This window comes from Schistocerca piceifrons, chromosome 11, assembly GCF_021461385.2.
Source record: "Schistocerca piceifrons isolate TAMUIC-IGC-003096 chromosome 11, iqSchPice1.1, whole genome shotgun sequence".
NCBI lineage: Eukaryota > Metazoa > Arthropoda > Insecta > Orthoptera > Acrididae > Schistocerca > Schistocerca piceifrons.
The window spans coordinates 9,392,128-9,412,866 of NC_060148.1; the positions used below are offsets into that span (position 1 = coordinate 9,392,128).

The following is a 20,739-nucleotide window of genomic DNA, read 5'->3' on the forward strand; positions in this document are numbered from 1 at the left end:
TATTTTTCTAAAAAGTTTAAAGAAATGTTCAGTCTAAGTTAAAACATCTCAGCTGATGAAGGAATCATACCGTGGTGTGGACGGTTAAATTTTAAAGTTTACCATCCGTCGAAAATTACTAAATACAGCATACTCGTTCAGATGCTGTGTGATTTGAGTATGGGATACATTTCCTCATTCACAATATATTCCGGTGCTGGACAAACTTTAGCAAAAACAGTGATGGAACTATTGACACCTTCTGATGGAAAGTTTCACCACCTCTGCATAGATAATAATTATAACAGGGTAGAACTTGCAGAGAATATACTTGAAAAGAAAATTCGAGTTTGTGGACCGATACAGAAAAATAGAGGATTTCCGGAAAATTAAAGCACGCAAAAGTCAATGTGTTTGAAGCATGTCATCAACGGAAAGGAGACAAGTGCCTGGTGACAAGCCAAGTAATCCGAATTAGCACTGCCAGCGCCAAGCGAATAAGTTTGTACGAGACGTGCGGATGGCAAAGTGTTAATGACCTTGCAGACAATATTGATAGTAAAAGTAGGCTTTTTGGAGATGATGCCGTCATGTAATGAAGTACTATCTGAGAGAAGCTGCATAAATACTCAGTCAGTTCTTCATAAGATTTCAATGAGGCGCAGAGATTGGCAACTTGCTCTGAATGTTCAGAAATGTAAAATTTTGCACTTCACAAACGAAAAAACACAGTATCCCATGATTACAACAGCAATGACTCGATGTTGGAATCTGCCAACGCACACAAATACCTGAATGTAACACTTTGTAGTGACATGAAAAGGAATAATCACATAGGTTCAGTCGTGGGTGGGTAACATAGGTGACAGACTTTGGTTTATTGGTACTGGAAGAATACTGGGGGAGTGCAAGTAGTCTACAAAAAAGATTGCTTGCCAATCAGTCATGAGACCCATCCTAGAATATGGCACAAGTGTGTGGGTTCCTTACCAGATAGGACTACCAGGGGATACCGAACATATACAGAGAAGAGCAGCACAAATGGTCACAGGCTTGTTTAATGCGTGGGAGCGTGTCACAAAGATACTGACGGAACTGAAGTGGTAGACTCTTTAAGACAGATGTAAAACATCCTGCAAAAGTCAAAGTTTGAAACACTGCACGCACAGAGGTATTCGAACAGTCATTCTTCCCACGCACCATACGTGACAGGAATCTTAATAACTGGTGCAATGGGACATATCCTCACAGTTGTTTGCTGAGTACAGATGTAGGTGGAGATTTTTGGAGCCTGAATACAGTTTACTTCACACTAATGCAACACATTGCTGTACACGCTAATTTATATCTTCTAATCCCATTGTCATGCCAACTTAATTTTTTTACAATGTTCTATAGTGTAACATGAAGAATTATATATTTTTTCGTAAGTTTCAAATATGACATGTTTTGAGATATTGAAGACCAAAGATGAAGGTCACTTACCTAAATTGTGTACATTCTTTGCATATGACAAAACTGTGTATCACTGAAAGGCTTGTTTCAAAATCTTTCCACAATTACCTGGTTCACTGTTCTATTATTATTAGAACAGTAGTTGGAGCCATTTTTGACAGCACTGTTTGTCAAATTTTCCACTCATTTTTAGAGCTTTGCAAGGCCATTACTCATCTTACTTGCATTAAAATTCTGTAATTTGGTTGTCATTCTCTTGTCATGTGCAAAGAACACATCAAATTTTATGAAAATCGAAGCGAGTCAGGTTAAAAACTGTACTTTTCTCTGTCTATTTGACATGGATTGATTCAGGAACTCAAATTCCAAATTCTCCAATTAGTGGTTTCAATATAAAATGCACTGTGGGCGAGTACAAAAACCTATTGAATGTTCAAGTGGTGTCAGGTATAGAGACTGACAGAAGTATATAGTACGGATGCTGCTACAGTGCTAAATGTGCAAGAGTAGATCAGTATCGGAACAGATTGGTTGGCCGAAAATCAGGCAGAAACAGACCATAGGACCGGCAGAGTAAGATTTTATAAAGAAGGAACACAAACAAAGCTAAAATTTTATGAAGATACTACAGCAGATAAAGAAAAAGGCTTTTCAGACACATACCTAGTAGCTGCATGTGAAGATGAGAAAGAAGATGTAACCCCTTATCGTATTCCACAAGCAAGAAAGGAGGTTACTGAAAAAGAGTTGCAAACGTTAGTGACGGAAGCGATGGAAGTGCACGCAGTCAGTATAAAAGTCAGCTATTTGTAGTAGCAAAAAAGAACAGAACAGAACAGTGAAGCTACTTTTCAAAGCCCACCAAGCCAGTAAAATTTTTGAACCCAAAAAAGATCACCCAAGAAACATAGATGAGCTGCTACAAAAGTTCAAAAGCGTAAATGCTTTACTAGTCTCAATCTAATCCCGAGGTATAATATCAAGCACTACAGGATCCAGAACCGAGGCAATATACATGTTTTTGTAGTATGAGCGCTGTTATCAACATAGAATGCTGCTGTTTGAACTGAATGTACCTGCAGCAACTTTTATTAGAATATGATGTGAAGTGTAATTTTTTGCACTTGCTGGAATGAAACGTAATTTTCTGAAGTCCAAATCTGAGTATCTACAAATAAAAGGACGAATTGGTGGACTCTTACCTCACAGAAGTCTATTTTAAGGTACAGCGTGCATCACACAGACAACGACCAGTACCACGTGAGCTGTGAATTTGTCACTAGGGTTACAAAAACTGACACAACCCGGTGTTAAAAGTTACAATATTTGTCTCTACAAAGGAGTTGCACATGAGGGAATCATCAGAAAAATGGTGAAAAAACATAAAAACATAATAATTACAAGAAAATTTAATTATGCAAGTGAGGAGAAAAGTAGGGAATACTACCTTAAACACAACAGAGTTTTGCACTATAGAATGAATGTTAACACGACTGAGTAGGGAATATGCATTCCAGACCCAATACTAGTGTGGTACACACACCTTCGATGCGGACATTTCGGGCCGAAGAAATGTCTAGGAAAACTTCTACACGACTGCCGTTTTTACGACACAGTGAGACTGGGAAGAAACCTGCAAAGGAGCAGTGAAGACTGCTGTAAAATAAAAACTGAACCAGTGCAGCATTGAGGTTTTATGCATGCCATATTACCCAGAGGACCACAGGAAACAGTGGAAGTTGATTTACTAGGACCATTACCAAAATCTAGTGGCAGTGTGACACAAATCTTGTCTCCTTTTATAGGATCGTATCCACTAACAAAAGCCAAGGGCTACAAAAATGGCAAAACATTACTTCACCCACTTGTGTGTACCTAAACACATTATTATGAATATAATAGAGGGAAACATTCCACGTGGGAAAAATATATCTAAAAACAAAGAAGATGTGACTTACCAAACGAAAGCACTGGAAGGTCGATAGACACACAAACAAACACAAACATACACACAAAATTCAAGCTTTCGCAAGCAACGGTTGCTTCCGAGGAAAGAGGGAAGGAGAGGGAAAGACGAAAGGATGTGGGTTTTAAGGGAGAGGGTAAGGAGTCATTCCAATCCCGCGAGCGGAAAGACTTACCTTATGGGGAAAAAAGGACAGGTATACACTCGCATACACACACATATCCATCCGCACATACACAGACACAAGCTGACATTTTACATTATTAGCAATAACTACAGTCCGTTCCCAAGAGGAGCTCAGAGAGAGACACTGAAGAAGTATAATGTGGAACTCTCATTTATTTCCCAATAATGTTCTGCATGCACCGTGGGAGAATGGGTCGTAAAGAAAATTGACAGACTGTGTAGGTTGTATTGTTGTAATACACAAAGCAGGTGGGCTCAGAGGATTAGCAGATGTCAACAACAGTGTTCCACATAACAGGTTTGTTTAACAGAACAACAGATAGTCTAATCGGGGATACATTACAGAAAATAATGGACAAATACATCACCAGGTATGAAAAGCTCAAGAAAGTGAAACAAACAATGGTTAAAAAGGCAGAGGCCCAAAAGAGAGAATGTGACAAATTTGTGCACCCTCTAGTGTACACGAAACACAATTTAGTACTAAATCAGAAAACACGAGCAACGAAAGGAGGATGACTACGAGATCCAGAAGTTTCACTACGCATACAAGGGACTATAAAAGACAATGAAATCAAAGCATCCAAATATGTCGGAGCTGGAAGAACATCGAAGTGGAAAGTGATACAATAACGAACATGTCGTGTAGTGTAACATGAGATTTCATTAGGAAATGCCACGGTACACTCTTAGGCTTTTTGACAAGTGGAAGATATTCACGCAAGTAGAGAGAGAAAAACACCATTATTTTAAGTTAACGGAACTAGACTGGAGCAAAACACTGCCGCTAGGCCCCTGTTTGTGCAGAGCTGAGAATATAGGCAGGAGCTGCACCTCCTGCGGGAGTGAGTGATGAGTAGAAGTAGTGAAGTCACTCACTTTGGTGGACGTGTTATTCCTTGCAGCCGCTGACGGAAGGGGTTACGGTGGACCACGGAAGATTAACAAAAAAGCCTGCACTAGCAATCAACGTTATTTAAACTTAATGTAATTGACTTACTCTATCGTATGCAGACCAGAAAGAAGCAGCAGCCTGGTGCTCATTGTAAAGTACATTGTACTAATTGTTAATCTGACACTATACGGTTGAAATGAAGGAGCTCTATTTATGAATGCTTTACATTGTCACAACATTTCCAATAGTACAGTCAATTAACAGGTTGTCCCTGCAGCACGAATTCGTGATGAACAAATCCTTCAAAGTCAAAGAAAACTATCAGCATGGCTTTGACATTTTATCTGACTAGCTTTTTTGGTCTCTGAGAACCTTTCCTGACGCTTCGTGAACACTGAACCACAGTCTCAACATTATAACCGTAAATCCACATCTCATCATCAGTTATTACGAATCTCTTAACCCTTTTGTGGGCAAAATTACTGTGCAATTGTTTTTAATAAATGGAAAGCAGTTAGTAGTTAATAGATAAATATATTAATCATACAAAATGACCAATTTGCTGCATTTGTGAAGTATTCTTCCCACGGCCCTTCTTTGGAGTTAAAAAGATAATAGCAAAATTTTTAATATATTCCATACTAACTTGAAAACTTTACTTCTTTGTTCCAACTGCTTTTCAGTATGAACGAACACAACGTGTGTTATTTTCCTGCTGCTTTGGTACTACAATAACTGCACCTCCTGTAAGTTTCTCCTAAAATAGGTTGGTGTTCTCCCACAGCCGGAAGACAAACAACTTCAGGTACTTTGCCCTTTTTTTGCCAGAAAAACAGATTTCTGACTTCGCCAATTGCCTGGCTAGACGGATTCTGAATTTCAGCTGATCGTGTGTCCACTCTCTCTTTTTCTTATTTTCCATAGCAAAAAGCTATTTACATCCACTAGAAAATAAAATATTCTGTACCACCATTTCACAGAGTGTCTTCCAAGAGCACGCCTTTCTCATAGTTGGTCAAATTTATCTACTCCGCCCATTATTTTACTGTATTCTGCCACAATATCGGGATGTGGAATATCTCTAGTTCCATCCTCGTTTTTTTTTCTCTTCACTACTGTTGTTACTCTTGGGTCATGAATAGAAGACAGGAAAGTGATTGGACGGTTATCCATCCACTTAACAGCAGAAATGGCTCCTTCCGTACCAAACTGGAACTCCCCAATTTGATGTTCTCCTTCATAATTTTGGGTAAATCTTTTCTATTTGTCTTGACAATTCCACAAGCGAACACACCCTTCAACAAAAGTACTGACTTCAATTTCACAGTGGTGAAGAACCTATCAACAGCAAGAACATTATTTTTATTGGACATTTCCTTAGTTAGATCTAACACAACCCTTTCACCCAATGTCATGTTACTATTTGTTTTACACTTGCCTGTGTAAACATCAAAGTTCATTATCTATACACTGAGTGAATCAGACGAGCACCACACTTTGTAGCCTCGTTTCACTGGCTTCATTGGCATATATTGCTTCACTGGCGATCTTCCTCTGAAGGGAATCATCGATTCATTTACTGACAAAAATGATGAGGGCTCGTAATTGTTCTTACATCTGCGCAAAAGTATTTCTATCAGTAGCCACAGTTTATGCATTTTGTCATATTCTGGATGATTTCTAGGCTTTGTAGTTTCATTGTTATTGCAATGAATATTCTCTATAATCTTTTTAAATCTTTTGCTTGTCATAACATTAGTGATTGCATGTACCTTTAGTATAGGGCCTGAACTCCAAAAATTAGAGCAGGAAGTTGGTGAATGACCATTATAATAAGGCATTATATAAAAGCTTTCATTTCTTAAATTTGTGTGTCTACCCAGGTTTCTGATGGGCTTCTGCCACAACAATTTTGTTTTGCGTATAGATTTGTTTTGTTTACAATCAGAATGAGAATATCATCATCAAAGAAGTTAAAAAAATAACTGAGCTTTCGATCACTGGCACTAAATGGAAATTTTAGTTTTCCTTCCCTTCTTGCTTGAAAGTTGTTCTTCACTTTGTCAAAGAAAGAACAGTCTCCATTCCATTCTTCTTCACATTCACTTCCACTGTCCAATGTATTGCTATTGACATTTGTAGGAAGCACAAATGATTCAGTGTCAAGTTCAACAAAACCATCTTGCTCCGCGACTTGAATCACCTGTGAAAGTGTTGTCTTAAACATTCAGTTCATTGACAGCATCTTCATCTCCTTCAGTTTCTGAATCACTTTCATTGTGCAACTAAAATAATATATTATAAATTTCAACATATTTACGATTGTTGAGATCTAATGACTGAGCCATCCAAAAGGAAATGAATGCAAAAGATAAGAGGAAGGAAGGGGTAAAATAATACTATAGTAGATACAGTGTAAGCAAGTGCCTGGTTTGGTATGATAATGAGACATTCTTTGATAATATACTGATCTGCGTGTTATTTCTGAAGTGTACCGAGTCAAAATTCTCAAATAAATGTGTCAAAACAGAGAAACATTTATGTAAGAGTCTCGAAAAAAATATCTACCAAAAAGGTGGTGTAAAGTACACTTCCCACCAACAAAATCAAACATTGCCAGTGATGTCAACAAGTAATGCAAATAAAACACATTTTACAACATTCAGGAAACACCAAATAATGAGATAACACAACAAAAATTACAAGTATTTACCACAGACTGAAGCGGTGAGAAGAAAATCAAAAAATATCACGATAACAGCAGTCAAAAGCCCCTTTACACTCGGCGACACAATGCCTCCAAGAGATCAGGGCACTTGAACGGCAGGAGCTTGCAACTGGAAGTAGTTCCTTGTACTGTTTGCTAGGTGGCAGCACCATACAGAGGTGAGAACAATGTATCCCACAGGACCAGGAGTGGATTACTTTAAGTGGGAAGCACATTGCTCACGAAAGGTTAAGGATCACCTCTTTCCCATTTGCACGATCCAAAAGCTGTTTACAGAAGGTCATTCTGGTCTCAACTTGTGAGCCGTGGGACGAACTTGTCGGCAACACTATGCGTTCCAGGATGCTGCATCAGGAGTTTGTGACACGATCCAAATGAAATGTTACATTCCTTTACAATCTCTGTCAGTCAGTCTCCGATTTGCACACACAATTTTGTTGACATTCCTGACACGAGCACTAGTGGTAGACGTCGAAGGGTGTCCTGAATGAGGTTCATCTTTAACTTACATCCGGGCCATTTTTAAACTGTGTGAACCATTCATAACACAGAGTATGGCTTAAGTACTCATCACCATAGGCTCGCTGCATCATTTGCTGTGTCTCTGTAAAGGTCTTCTCGAGTTTAATGTAAAATTTAATGCAGGCGCATTGCTCCTCTAACTCCGCCATCTCAAAATTCGCAAACTGCGTGAAAACATTCTACTCAATACAGCACTGAACAATAACTAACAAACTCACAGCAATGAAACTTCCAACAGTTACTCATTAAAGACAGGTGTGTGCAAGGATGCCAACTGCATTTTGCCCCAACTACCAATGGCACGAAATTACGAATGTTCCAGAATTCTTTGAACAGACCTTGCATTTCTGCTAAAAATCATGTTTGTATAAAAACAGAATGCAGCAATAAGTGTATCAACTGTGGCCAAAACAGTGCAGATAGTTACTGGATATGGAAAGAGTGTTATTTGTGTAAGAATCCACATTTGACAGTCACGATGAACAGTACTACTAAGTATTAGATGTTTAGAATGTGTACGTGCAAAAAGACAGTTCACAGAGGACATATATGAATGCTCGGCACTATACAAATACGAACTGTCACATCACAGCAAAGTGATTTACTGTTAACATGCGAGGCCCAGAATTGTGACAAGTTATAGGCACTCTGGCAGTATTTAGCAGCCATAATGTAACTGCTAGGAAGAACTGACAGCAAGCACAGTATGTCGCATTTCTGCTTACTATCCTGTGACAGAAGAGAGCTGCATTTAACTGGAGTGGTGAAGTTGCAGGGCTGTGTGCAGTAAGCCAGTGGCGTGCAACTTCACACTGCAACTGAGGGGAATCCTAGATCAGCTGCTGAGTCAGCTTGCACATTTGTTGCATTCTGAGTAATGGGACACTGTACCGAAGTGGCGCGTGGGGAGATTGAGCTGGTGGTGCGTCATTTTTGTTAAGTATCATCTGTGTGCAGCCCCATTTGCTAAACAGTACAATCTATTATTGTTGTTGTTGTTGTTGATTTGGGGGAAGAGACCAAAAGCGAGGTCATCGGTCTCATCGGAATAAGGGAAGGATGGGGAAGGAAATTGGCCGTGCCATGTCAAAGGAACCATCCTGGCATTCACCTAAAGTGATTTAGGGAAATCACGGAAAACCTAGGATGGCTAGACGTGGGATTGAACCGTCGTCCTCCCGAATAAGAGTCCAGTGTGCTAACCACTGCGCCACCTCACTCTGTTTACGATCTATTCCAAGCATAAATCTGCTGCCAAGTTGAACGCACACAACTGTTGTGTGCCTTTCTATTTCAGCACAATGAATTTTCTGATCTTTGTATTGTTCAGTCTTTCACACTTTTCAAATGACGTTTACAAGATGCCACATTAAGGCTGCTTTTGAAGCAACAGGATAATGCCTAAGAGTTTTATGCAAATACACTTTTCTAGGGAACCCTTCGTAACATTCTCATAAAATTTGATTAGTGTCAGATTTTGAGTTATTGGTAAATGTTTTTGATGTCTGACTTTTTCTATCAGTATTGTGCCAAATAATACAAGGAATAATTAATTTAAGTAAACTGACACACAACTGTTAAGTTTTGCTTTTCATTCATATTACATAATTAAACAACTGCAATAAATACTGAAAAGTTTCCTATCATTAGGCAGAGATGAATGAATACGAATGTGCTTTGATATCCTAATATTACATGTGCAATAATCTGAATTATGAGGCCATCATTTCAGTTTTATTGTATTTGAATTTTCTGGGCTACTTTTTCAGAATTTTGGAGTGTTTAATCAACTTTATCAAAATTTTGGGGATTTTTCTTTAATTATGGGATTGTTTTGTTTTAAAAAATGCTCATTTTTTTCTTAAAGTTTGGAAACGATTGGTAGGTGTTATAGGCATAGATACAGTACATAAAAGATCAAATCTGCCCTTAGTAATCATTGAATTACTGCAGCACCTGTAACATAGGGCTGCTCCATATTATCAGAAGTGCAACGTTTTAGTGCCTGCCAACTTTGGTTGACAAGTAAGGGTAAGTCATGTCAGCCAATGTACTGACCATATTGTCAGAGCACGCAATGTACATAATCGAGTGCGTAAGTATTAACTGAAGAGCAGAATTACTTCTGTGCTCGATGAAAGGATATTTGATAGTGAGGGGACCGTACCTCATGCAAAGATCACTGGCTAACTTATCAGAAACTGTGAAAAATGTGTGACCGGGAACTGTGATATTAATGTTGATTAGGCAACATAGGGACAGTTTGCTTGAGCCTAAAGAGCAATAAATTTAGTGCTCAATTAAATTGTGTATACTTTGAAGAGAACCTTACTACCATCTGTTTCAATAGGTCACGTGACAGGAAATGGACACTCAGGAATTTTAACAGTCTGATGTTTGTACCTTGACATAAGCCTGTGTTCCAGTATAAAGTGTAAGTACAGGGTTATTACAAATGATTGAAGCGATTTCACAGCTCTACAATAACTTTATTATTTGAGATATTTTCACAATGCTTTGCACACACATACAAAAACTCAAAAAGTTTTTTTAGGCATTCACAAATGTTCGATATGTGCCCCTTTAGTGATTCGGCAGACATCAAGCCGATAATCAAGTTCCTCCCATACTCGGCGCAGCATGTCCCCATCAATGAGTTCGAAAGCATCGTTGATGCGAGCTCGCAGTTCTGGCACGTTTCTTGGTAGAGGAGGTTTAAACACTGAATCTTTCACATAACCCCACAGAAAGAAATCGCATGGGGTTAAGTCGGGAGAGCATGGAGGCCATGACATGAATTGCTGATCGTGATCTCCACCACGACCGATCCATCAGTTTTCCAATCTCCTGTTTAAGAAATGCCGAACATCGTGATTGAAGTGCGGTGGAGCACCATCCTGTTGGAAGATGAAGCCGGCGCTGTCGGTCTCCAATTGTGGCATGAGCCAATTTTCCAGCATGTCCAGATACACGTGTCCTGTAACATTTTTTTCGCAGGAGAAAAAGGGGCCGTAAATTTTAAACCGTGAGATTGCACAAAACACGTTAAATTTTGGTGAATTGCGAATTTGCTGCACGAATGCGTGAGGATTCTCTACCGCCCAGATTCACACATTGTGTCTGTTCACTTCACCATTAAGAAAAAATGTTGCTTCATCACTGAAAATGAGTTTCGCACTGAACGCATCCTTTTCCATGAGCTGTTGCAACCGCGCCGAAAATTCAAAGCGTTTGACTTTGTAATCGTGTGTCTGGGCTTGAAGCAATTGTAAACGGTAAGGCTTCCGCTTTAGCCTTTTCCGTAAGATTTTCCAAACCGTCGGCTGTGGTACGTTTAGCTCCCTGCTTGCTTTATTCATCGACTTCCGCGGGCTACGCGTGAAACTTGCCCGCATGCGTTCAACCGTTTCTTCGCTCACTGCAGGCCGACCCGTCGATTTCCCCTTACAGAGGCATCCAGAAGCTTTAAACTGCGCATACCATCGCCGAATGGAGTTGGCAGTTGGTGGATCTTTGTTGAACTTCATCCTGAAGTGTCGTTGCACTGTTATGACTGACTGATGTGAGTGCATTTCAAGCACGACATACGCTTTCTCGGCTCCTGTCGCCATTTTGTCTCACTGCGCTCTCGAGCGCTCTGGCGGCAGAAACCTGAAGTGCGGCTTCAGCCGAAAAAAACTTTATGAGTTTTTCTACGTATCTGTAGTGTGTTGACCATCTGTCAATGAATGGAGCTACAGTGAATTTATGAAATCGCATCAATCATTTGTAATAGCCCTGTACAATGCCAGTCAATTTCAATAGGAAAGCAACCAAACGTTTTAATAACAAAAACTGGGAGGAGGGCTACAATATGGAGGAAACTGAGCACGGAAGGCAAATTACATGTTAATACCTCCTGTCATTCATAGAATGAGATGCTCCACTTCCTCTCTTCATGGGCCGGCAAAAGATGTTTGTGGGTTAAAGTATTTAGTAAGCAGAAACACCACACTTTTTGACGGTTTGTGCAGATCGGAGTTGTACCTATCCCGTGCCATCGGTGACGAGAGCTGTCAACTGGCACTTCTACCTGCCCGGTGGAGTCATTTGCTCGGTGAGGCACAGAGCGCACCTTACCTCCACAACATCAAAGAAATCGTCACTAAAAAGACAATGTTCTGATTTTACTGTAAAAAAAATTTGTTGAGAGTCTCTTGTGAGATGCACTAATGCTAATGAATAGCCGGAATTTTTAACCTATGTAGTCGAACAATTAGAAGGAATGAGTATTGAAACAAATACTAACAATAAGATAGAGGGGCTGGCCAGTACTTTCCTCAGCTCAGTACAGCCGATAGATACACATAAAACAGAACCAAAAATTTACGTTCCTAGCTTTCGGAACTTTGTTCCTTCATCGGGGAGGAGAGAGGGGAAAGAAAGGGAAGAAGGGAAAGGAGATTCAGTTACTCACAACCCAGGTTCTGAAGCGACAGGGAAAGGAAAATATGGAGGGTAGCAAGGATGGAGGCATGGTTGTCAGAGGGAAGCCAAAGATATTCTACTGTTAAGTACTGTGCCAGCTTCAAACCAAAGAGGATGCAAACAGAAGTAAAGAGGTATATACTATAAAGATAAACACAACTATGTAGGATGAAAAGATGCGTGAATGGTTAAAGAGGAGAGGGGAAAAGGAGAAGACTGAAGAGTAAATGGGAGTGAGGTCGGTTAACGTAGGTTCAGCCCAGGGGGATGGCGGGATGAAAGGATGTGTTGGAGTGCAAGTTCCCATCTCCGCAGTTCAGAGGGACTGGTGTTGGGTGGGAGAAGCCAAATGGCACGTACGGTGTAGCAGGTTCCTAGGTCCCTAGAACTGCCTAGGAGATGCCCAATACCCAGTAGCGGAGCATGCCCTCCAGCATAATTCTAGGCACCTAGGAACCTGCTACACCGTACGTGCCATTTGGCTTCTCCCACCCAACACCAGTCCCTCTGAACTGCGGAGATGGGAACTTGCACTCCAACACATCCTTGCATCCCACCATCCCCCTGGACTGAACCTACGTTAACCGACCTCACTCACATTTACTCTTCAGTCTTCTCCTCTTTTCCTTTCCTCTTTAGCCATTCACGCATCTTTTCATCCTACACAGTTGTGTTTATCTTTATACTATATACCTCTTTACTTCCGTATGCATCCTCTTTGGTTTGAAGCTGGCACAGTACTTACAGTAGAATATCTTTGGCTTCCCTCTGACAACCATGCCTCCACCCTTGCTACCCTCCCTGTTTAGCTTTCCCTGTTGCTTCATAACCTGGGTTGTGAGTAACTTAATCCACTTTCCCTTCTTCCCTTTCTTTCCCCTCTCTCCTCCCCGATGAAGGAACATTTGTTCCGAAAGCTAGGAACGTAAATTTTCTGTTCTGTTTTATGTGTATCTATCGGCTGTACTGAGCTGAGGAAAGTACTGGCCAGCCCCTGTATCTCTTTGTTAGTATTTGTTTCACATCTTTATATGAGATTTTCCATTAATCATAAGGAATGAGTATTGTATATTATAGAAAATGCATTGAGTTCAACCTCTTCAGGTGTGTTATTCCAATCGAAGCAAGAAAAAGTCTCTTTCAGCATCACCGAAACTGAGTATTAATGTCCACAAGTGAGAAGCTAGTTGACAGTTAAGAGGGCACTGCGCAATACTAATACTGCACAGTGACCGACAAAACTTAAGAGAACTGGAAAAATCCAGTCAAATACAAAAGCTGCAGATCGACTACTGGACTGTTTGAACAGCCCGTTCCTATTGACCCCACTAGGAAAATAAGCCACCAAACATTCCGAGAGCAGGAAATCGAATACATTCTTTTCAAATGGTGTATCCTGGAATTTGCCCTTGTCATTTTAGGGAAATTGCAGAAAAATTTCAACGAGTGAATACAGAAATTTCAACGAGTGAATACAGAAATTTCAACGAGTGAATACAGAAATTTCAACAAGTGAATACAGAAATTTCAACGAGTGAATACAGAAATTTCAACGAGTGAATACAGAAATTTCAACGAGTGAATACAGAAATTTCAACGAGTGAATACAGAAATTTCAACGAGTGAATACAGAAATTTCAACGAGTGAATACAGAAATTTCAACGGCTGCCCTGACGTATCTGACTCCCTGCTCTACCTCACTCGATGCAGTTTGGAAAGTAGATTCAGGAACCAAGCATTTCAGGTAGGTGAACAATTCCTGCGGTTCCGTCACATGTTGTACCCTTTAAGTTTAAAAATAAAGTAAGAGACTCAGATGCATTCCGAGTGAAATACTAAGATGAGTGGCTAATATCATACGAGGCATCTTGCACTGTGCTCTGCCCTCTGGCTTGCAGAGAAGGTATTTAAATGTAAAGACAGTTACTTTTAGTACTTACCGGACTTTCTTCGTTGACATATATGGCCTCGATCTCTCGCTTCGGAGATGAGGGAGTATCCATTTGCACCTGAACAAAAGTAAATAAGGAAATGAGTAAGTACAGGGACAGCAGAGTGCAACAAGCACAGACAAAACCACTCCACAACAACATGATACACGTCTGAAGGAAGAGAGAGTTATGATGGTCTGCATCTGTATTAATATTATGAAATTTATTTGCCAATTGTGGAACTCTCTGACATCAGCTGTATTAAGTATTTTACCTACTAGTGACATGAAACTTTGTGCTGGACCGGGATTTGAACTCCTATTTTTCATTTATCACAGGCAGTCACCTTCAACAATTTGAGCTATCCGTGCACAACTCTCAGACCATCCTGAACTTCACATTCCACACTGTTTCTGCCTGACATTCCGTGGTTTCCTACAACAGGGTTAACAAGACAAACACGTTCGACGTAACTACTATTATGGTCGTACTAATGTTGAACACGTTTGTCTCATTAACCTTGTTGTGGGAATCTGAGTAATGTTATGACCAGTAAGAGAGTACACAGCATGGCATACAGGGTTTGGATAAGACCAGAAGGTACGCACTGATAGCCAAAATTGTTAAGGCAACCAGTCACAATAAGAGGGAAATGCAGATTTGAGTCCCTGTGTGGCACCAATTTCTGCACGTCACCAATAGGTAATATTTCTATACCTAATACAGGTAATGTCAAAGAATTTGCAATTGGCAAATAAATTTCCTAAAAAACAAATATATCATTACAGTTGAAAATCTGTGACAGCCCAGGATTCGCTACTCACATGTGAGTAGTTCCCCACAGGCCTGACACAACCTTTCACTGCCAATGATGTTTGCCCACAGAATAGAACAGCAGAGCTATGTGCCACGACATAGCCTAACACAACAAATACACTGTATGAAATAATCTGATCAATAGGGATGAAATAAGTGCACAACACATGAAATGTTCCTGTTTTTACTGAATCACCGAAATTGAATTTACGCAAAACTAAGCGGTGATCACAGTTTAATAAAAATAAATAAAACACTTACAAGTTTATTGCAAAGTATTTAAAATTATTAAAGAATAGGAAGCTTAACATTCATTGTTCACATGTTTAAGGAACACCACTGCCATCTACTAACAATCTTAGTCATTCTGTTATTTGCTGAAAGTTCTGAATTTTTTGTTATCCTCTGAGTGAAATGTCAATTTATGTGAAACACAAACACCCAGCTTCTGTAATTACTGCATTCACATTTTCTTGCAGAGATAACATTTCAAACACATCTTTCCACTCTGTTCAACTACCACATCAAACACTGCTTGCGACACTACTATTATCTTCCATGCTACCCAAAATATTAACTGTGATATATCAACATCTCCCATCAAAATTTGTGACTCAAAAACAGAGCAGAGATATATTTCACATACAAAGAAAGTTGGCTGAAACTAAATTGATATCGGTAATATTATTATTATTATTATTATTATTATTTTTTTTTTTTTTTTTTTTTTTTTTTTTTTTTTTTTTTTTTTTGGGGGGGGGGGGGGGGGGTTAAGTGTATATCGTAAGAATACACTAATGGAAAATGGAGGTGGTCACGCGGTTCCAGACTGTAGCACGTAGAACCACTCGGCCACTCTGGCTGACCAACTGCTTGAAGTTTCATAGTCAGATGTCTGTTAGTTATTGTTCAGCACTGTACTGAGAAGAACGTCACACACAGTTTGTGAACTTCAAGATGGCAGAGTTTGAGAAACTTCACGTCTGCATTAAACTTTGCGTGAAACTCGAGAAAACCTTTACAGACACACACCAAATGATACCAGAAGCCTACGGTTACGAGTGCTTAAACCCTACTCATACTGCGAATGGTTCACACGGTTTAGAAACGGCTAGATGGAAGTTAAAGATGACCCTCATTCGGGACATCTACCAACGACGCTCATGTCAGAAGATTCGCTGTCGAGATTGCAGAAGAATGTAACATTTCAGTTGGATCGTGTCATGAAATCTTGACACACCACCTTGGAATGCATCATGTTGGTGCCAAGTTTGTCCCACAGCTCACTAGACCTTCACCTTGCAGTCTGAAGATCTATTGGATCACAGCAAATTAGAAAGAGATGTTCCTTAAGAGTGTCTTAACTGGTGATGCGACATTGGTCTACGGTTATGATGCTGAGACAGAGCCCAGTCTTCACAATCGGCTAGGAAAGGTTCTCCCAGAGGAGAGGGGGGGGACAGGTGGGGGGGTGGGGAAACAGGTCAGGTCAAATGTCAAATCCACGCTGACAGTTTTCTTTGACTTTGAAGGTGTAGTTCATCAATTCGCGTCGCGCCACAGGGATAAACTGTTAATCGGCAGTACTATCTGGACATATTGCGACACTTGCCAGAAAATGTGAACAGGAAACGGCCTGAAATGTGCTTAGACAATTTATAGCTCTTGCAACAAGTTAACGTGACCGCTCATTCGTCCCTGTTGGTGTGTGACTATTGCACTAAAAACAAAATCACTCTGCTGCTTCATCCTCCATACTCTCTACAACTGGCCCCTGCACACTTCTTTTATGTCCAAGGTTGAAAACTCCATTGAAAGGACGAAGATTGGCAATGATAGACGAGATAAAAGAAAATTTGTGAACGGTGCTTTGTGCACTCGAGCAAGAGTTGTACCGAGACTGCTTCCAGTGCTGGGAGTGGCGTATCAATTGTGGACGAGAGTATTTTATACCACCCACATTAAGTAAAAGGTAAGTGCTGAAAAATTTCATGGACAACATTCTGGAATTTTTATGAACAGACCTCGTACATCACTCTGGGTTTTTATTTGCACATTAATAAGAATCATCCTCTACACAACTTTAGCTTATAGTTCACAAATCAGTTTTCATCTGAAGCAGTCAATTTAGAAAAGATCCCACGGTCGCAATCAATCTCAGATTTACAAAAAAAGTTGGACCTTCACTGACGCAGCCAGGGAAGTTGTCATAATATGGTGGGAACAAAATGACAACATTAACTCAGCTTCCAGACTTTCACTCTGCAGCGGAGTGTGTGCCGATACGAAACTTCCTGGCAGATTAAAACTGTGTGCCGGACCGAGACTCCAACTCGGGACCTTTGCCTTTTGCGGGCAAGTGCTCTACCAACTGAGCTACCCGAGCACGACTCACGCCCGGTACTCACAGCTTTACTTCTGCCAGTACCTCGTCTGGGTAGAGCACTTGCCCGTAAAAGGCAAAGGTCCCGAGTTCGAGTCTCGGTCCGGCACACAGTTTTAATCTGCCAGGGAGTTTCATTACCTCAGCTGACAATGCAGGAACTTGTAAACAACTGGGAAAAAGGTAACTGTCCCAAATTTTTTGGTAGCTTCTGTCTTTGCATCAGTCAACAATCATCATATATATTGTGAAACCTAACAGAAATTCCACACAGTACACGTACTGCAGCAGATAAATGTCCGCAGACACGTAAATACGGCAGAATGTCAGACTGAGAAGTGGCGAGCACTCACCCGTGGCAGGCAGAAGGTGGACCCAGACCCCTGTTCCACGCCGGACGCCGGCACCTGTGGGAACTGCGGCTCCCACTCCGACTGCGACGCCCCGTGGACCCCAGCACGAGACGGTGACAACTCTTCCGCCGGGGGCTCGGGCCAGGGGTGACTCGCTTTTTGGTGTGCCAGTATTTCCTTCGGAGTGTCGAAGTTGATGCCGGGGCCTGAAAGAATTACACCGCCAATCTCTAAACTGTGAGAGCAAATAGAATTTGAAAATAAATGCAGCTGCTAAAGCACCTATAGATCTGAACAGTGACCGAGACATAGCGAGGTCAAATAGTCCGCTCGCTGCAATTCCTTTTCCTATCATTTTCTATTCTACACAGCGGATACCTTCTAACTGGACCTAGCAGTCACAGCCTGTCACCACTGTATCCCTGCAAACTCCCACAAGCAACACTACACCTTCTCCCACCCCTACCTCCCCCCATCCACCTCCTCAGCCCCACCACCTACACCAAACTGCAGATATCGTCAAGCACAGTTGCTGTCCACAGTCTGGTTACGACAGCCAAAAACAGTGGTCAACCATGTACGAGTTGTGTAAACATGTGTGTGCTTTCTATTTTGGATAAAAGCTTAAACGTACAGCAGTCTTTTCATCAAGCATGCCTGGAACTCGGCATCCCTCTGTACGGTGAGCACGAATATTAATAGTTGCAGAATGCACAACAACGGCACTACTCGACACATTTGACACGGCAGTTCAGGCTGGCAGCAACATTGTAATGACCGGTGAACAGAACCCTGCAAATGGGACTAACTCAATATGTGAACTGAACTACAGGAAATGGTGCACCCGTACCGACGCAGATACGAGCACGACAGTAATTCGGCACGCAGCTGGTTCCGGTAGCTACTGACTCTGGCACACAACTCACGGCACGAGTGCAAGCCTAGGCCCGCAGCACTAACTCTGCAGGAACATTCGCCAACCCCACTTACTGCCACTCGCAGGTAAATACAGACGTCAGCGTGTCTGCCCACATCACACACATCTGTATATACAGCGTTCCTTAATAGTCACAGTCTGTGTACCAAAACATCCCAGTGCTCTATAGGATTCAGGTCAGGACTCTGTGCAGGCCTGTCCATTACAGGGATGTTATTGTCGTGTAACCACTTCACCACAGGCTGTGCATTACGAACAGGTGCTCGATCGTGTCGAAAGATGCAATCGCCATCCTCGAATTGCTCTTCGACAGTGGGAAGCGAGAAGGTGCTTAAAACATCAATGTAGGCCTTTTCTGTGATAGTGCCAAGCAAAAAAAAAAACAAGGGATGCAAGCCCCCTCCATGAAAAACGTGACCACACCGTAACACCACTGTCTCTGAATTTTACTGTCGGCACTACACACGCTCTCAAAAAAAAATGGTTCAAATGGCTCTGTGCACTATGGGACTCAACTGCTGTGGTCATAGGTCCCCTAGAACTTAGAACTACTTAAACCTAACGAACCTAAGGACATCACACACAACCATGCCCGAGGCAGGATTCGAACCTGCGACCGTAGCGGTCGTGCGGTTCCAGACTGTAGCGCCTTGAACCACTCGGCCACTTCGGCCGGCACACACGCTGTCAGATGACGTTCACCGGGCCTTCGCCATACCCACACCCTGCCATCGGATCGCCCCATTCTGTACCGTGATTCGTCATTCAACACAACATTTTTCCACTCTTCAATCGTCCAATGTTTACTCTCCTTACACCAAGCGAGTCGTCATTTGGCACTTAACAGCGTGATGTGTGGCTTATGAGCAGCCGCTGGACCATGAAATCCACGTTTTCTCACCTCCTGCCTAACTGTCATAGTGCTTGTAGTGGATCCGGATGCAGTTTATAATTCCTGTGTGATGGTTTGAATAGATGTCTGCCTATTACACATTACGATCCTCTTCAACTGTCGGCGGTCTCCGTCAGTCAACAGACGAGGTCGACCTGTACGCTTTTGTGCTGCACGTGTCCCTTCACATTTCCACTTCACTATCGCATCCGAAACAGTGGACTTAGTGATGTTTAGGAGTGTGGAAATCTCGCGCACAGACGTATGACACAAGTGACACCCGATCATCTGACCACGTTCGAAGTCCGCGAGTTACTCAGAGCGCCCCATTGTGCTCTCTCATGATGTCTAATGACTAATGAGGTCACTGATATGGAGTACCTGGCAGTAGGTGGCAGCAAAATGCACCTAATATAAAAAAATGTATGGTTTTCGGGGTATGCGGATACTTTTTATCACATAGTGTATAATAAGGGGATATGATTTTTTTTTTCTTTTTTCCCCCCTCTCCATTGGTTGGTTCTTAAGAGAACAGCTTAAAATGCAGCAGCTGAATATTTCTGACAAGCAAGATTATAAATTTCACTATGTGCTTGAACATTTTGTGGATTATCTGGCTGAATATACATTTCACTGAGCACTTCTACTTTTCCATAGAAAAGCCAATTACACGTGATATTGCTCAAGAATTCACTTTGCAGTTTTTGGCTGGTCCTGAAAGTGTTACATTTTTAATGACAGTCTAACACTCTGCAACTTAAGAAGTCCTTATACACGTTTTCACATGCAACGTCATTCATCTTCCGTAAAAAGAAATTTAATTTGAAAGTAATGCTTCTCAAATCACCATTCACAATATATTCCTGCAACCTATGAGAAATGTAAGCAATTGTGATGTCACACTCTTCAAAAGCAGTTTGGCGTTACGAAGTATTACAGAGGAAGACACTCCGCTGTCGACAGATGCTTATATGTGCATTGTGTTTTGTTGTCGTAAATGGCACATTTTCTTTGCAACTAAAGTTCAATTTTGGTGATATTCTTTCATTTATGTTTATTTGCTGCAGTATTATTCTGCAGTAGTGGGTTTAAGTAAAAATCCTTGTTAGATCATCAGTTGTTACCAGTCAAAATTTTTAAAAATTTAGCTGAAAACTAAAACAATGAAAAATTTCCAGAATTCTAAAAATTCGTGGGTTTTTCCCAGGTTTGCTGGTTGTCCCAGGGC

General features: G+C 41.1%; 1 protein-coding gene across 2 annotated transcripts in view; it reads right to left on the reverse strand.

Moving 5' to 3' along the window:
• LOC124720160 overlaps nt 1-20,739 on the reverse strand; it is a 92,047-nt gene that overhangs the window by 29,178 nt on the left and 42,130 nt on the right. For both annotated transcript variants that reach the window (XM_047245469.1, XM_047245468.1), the window contains 2 exons: nt 17,683-17,888; nt 14,140-14,208 (listed from right to left, as the gene is read on the reverse strand). In XM_047245469.1, coding sequence (XP_047101425.1) covers nt 14,140-14,208; nt 17,683-17,888 — 275 coding nt within the window. The remainder of the gene's footprint in view (nt 1-14,139; nt 14,209-17,682; nt 17,889-20,739) is intronic.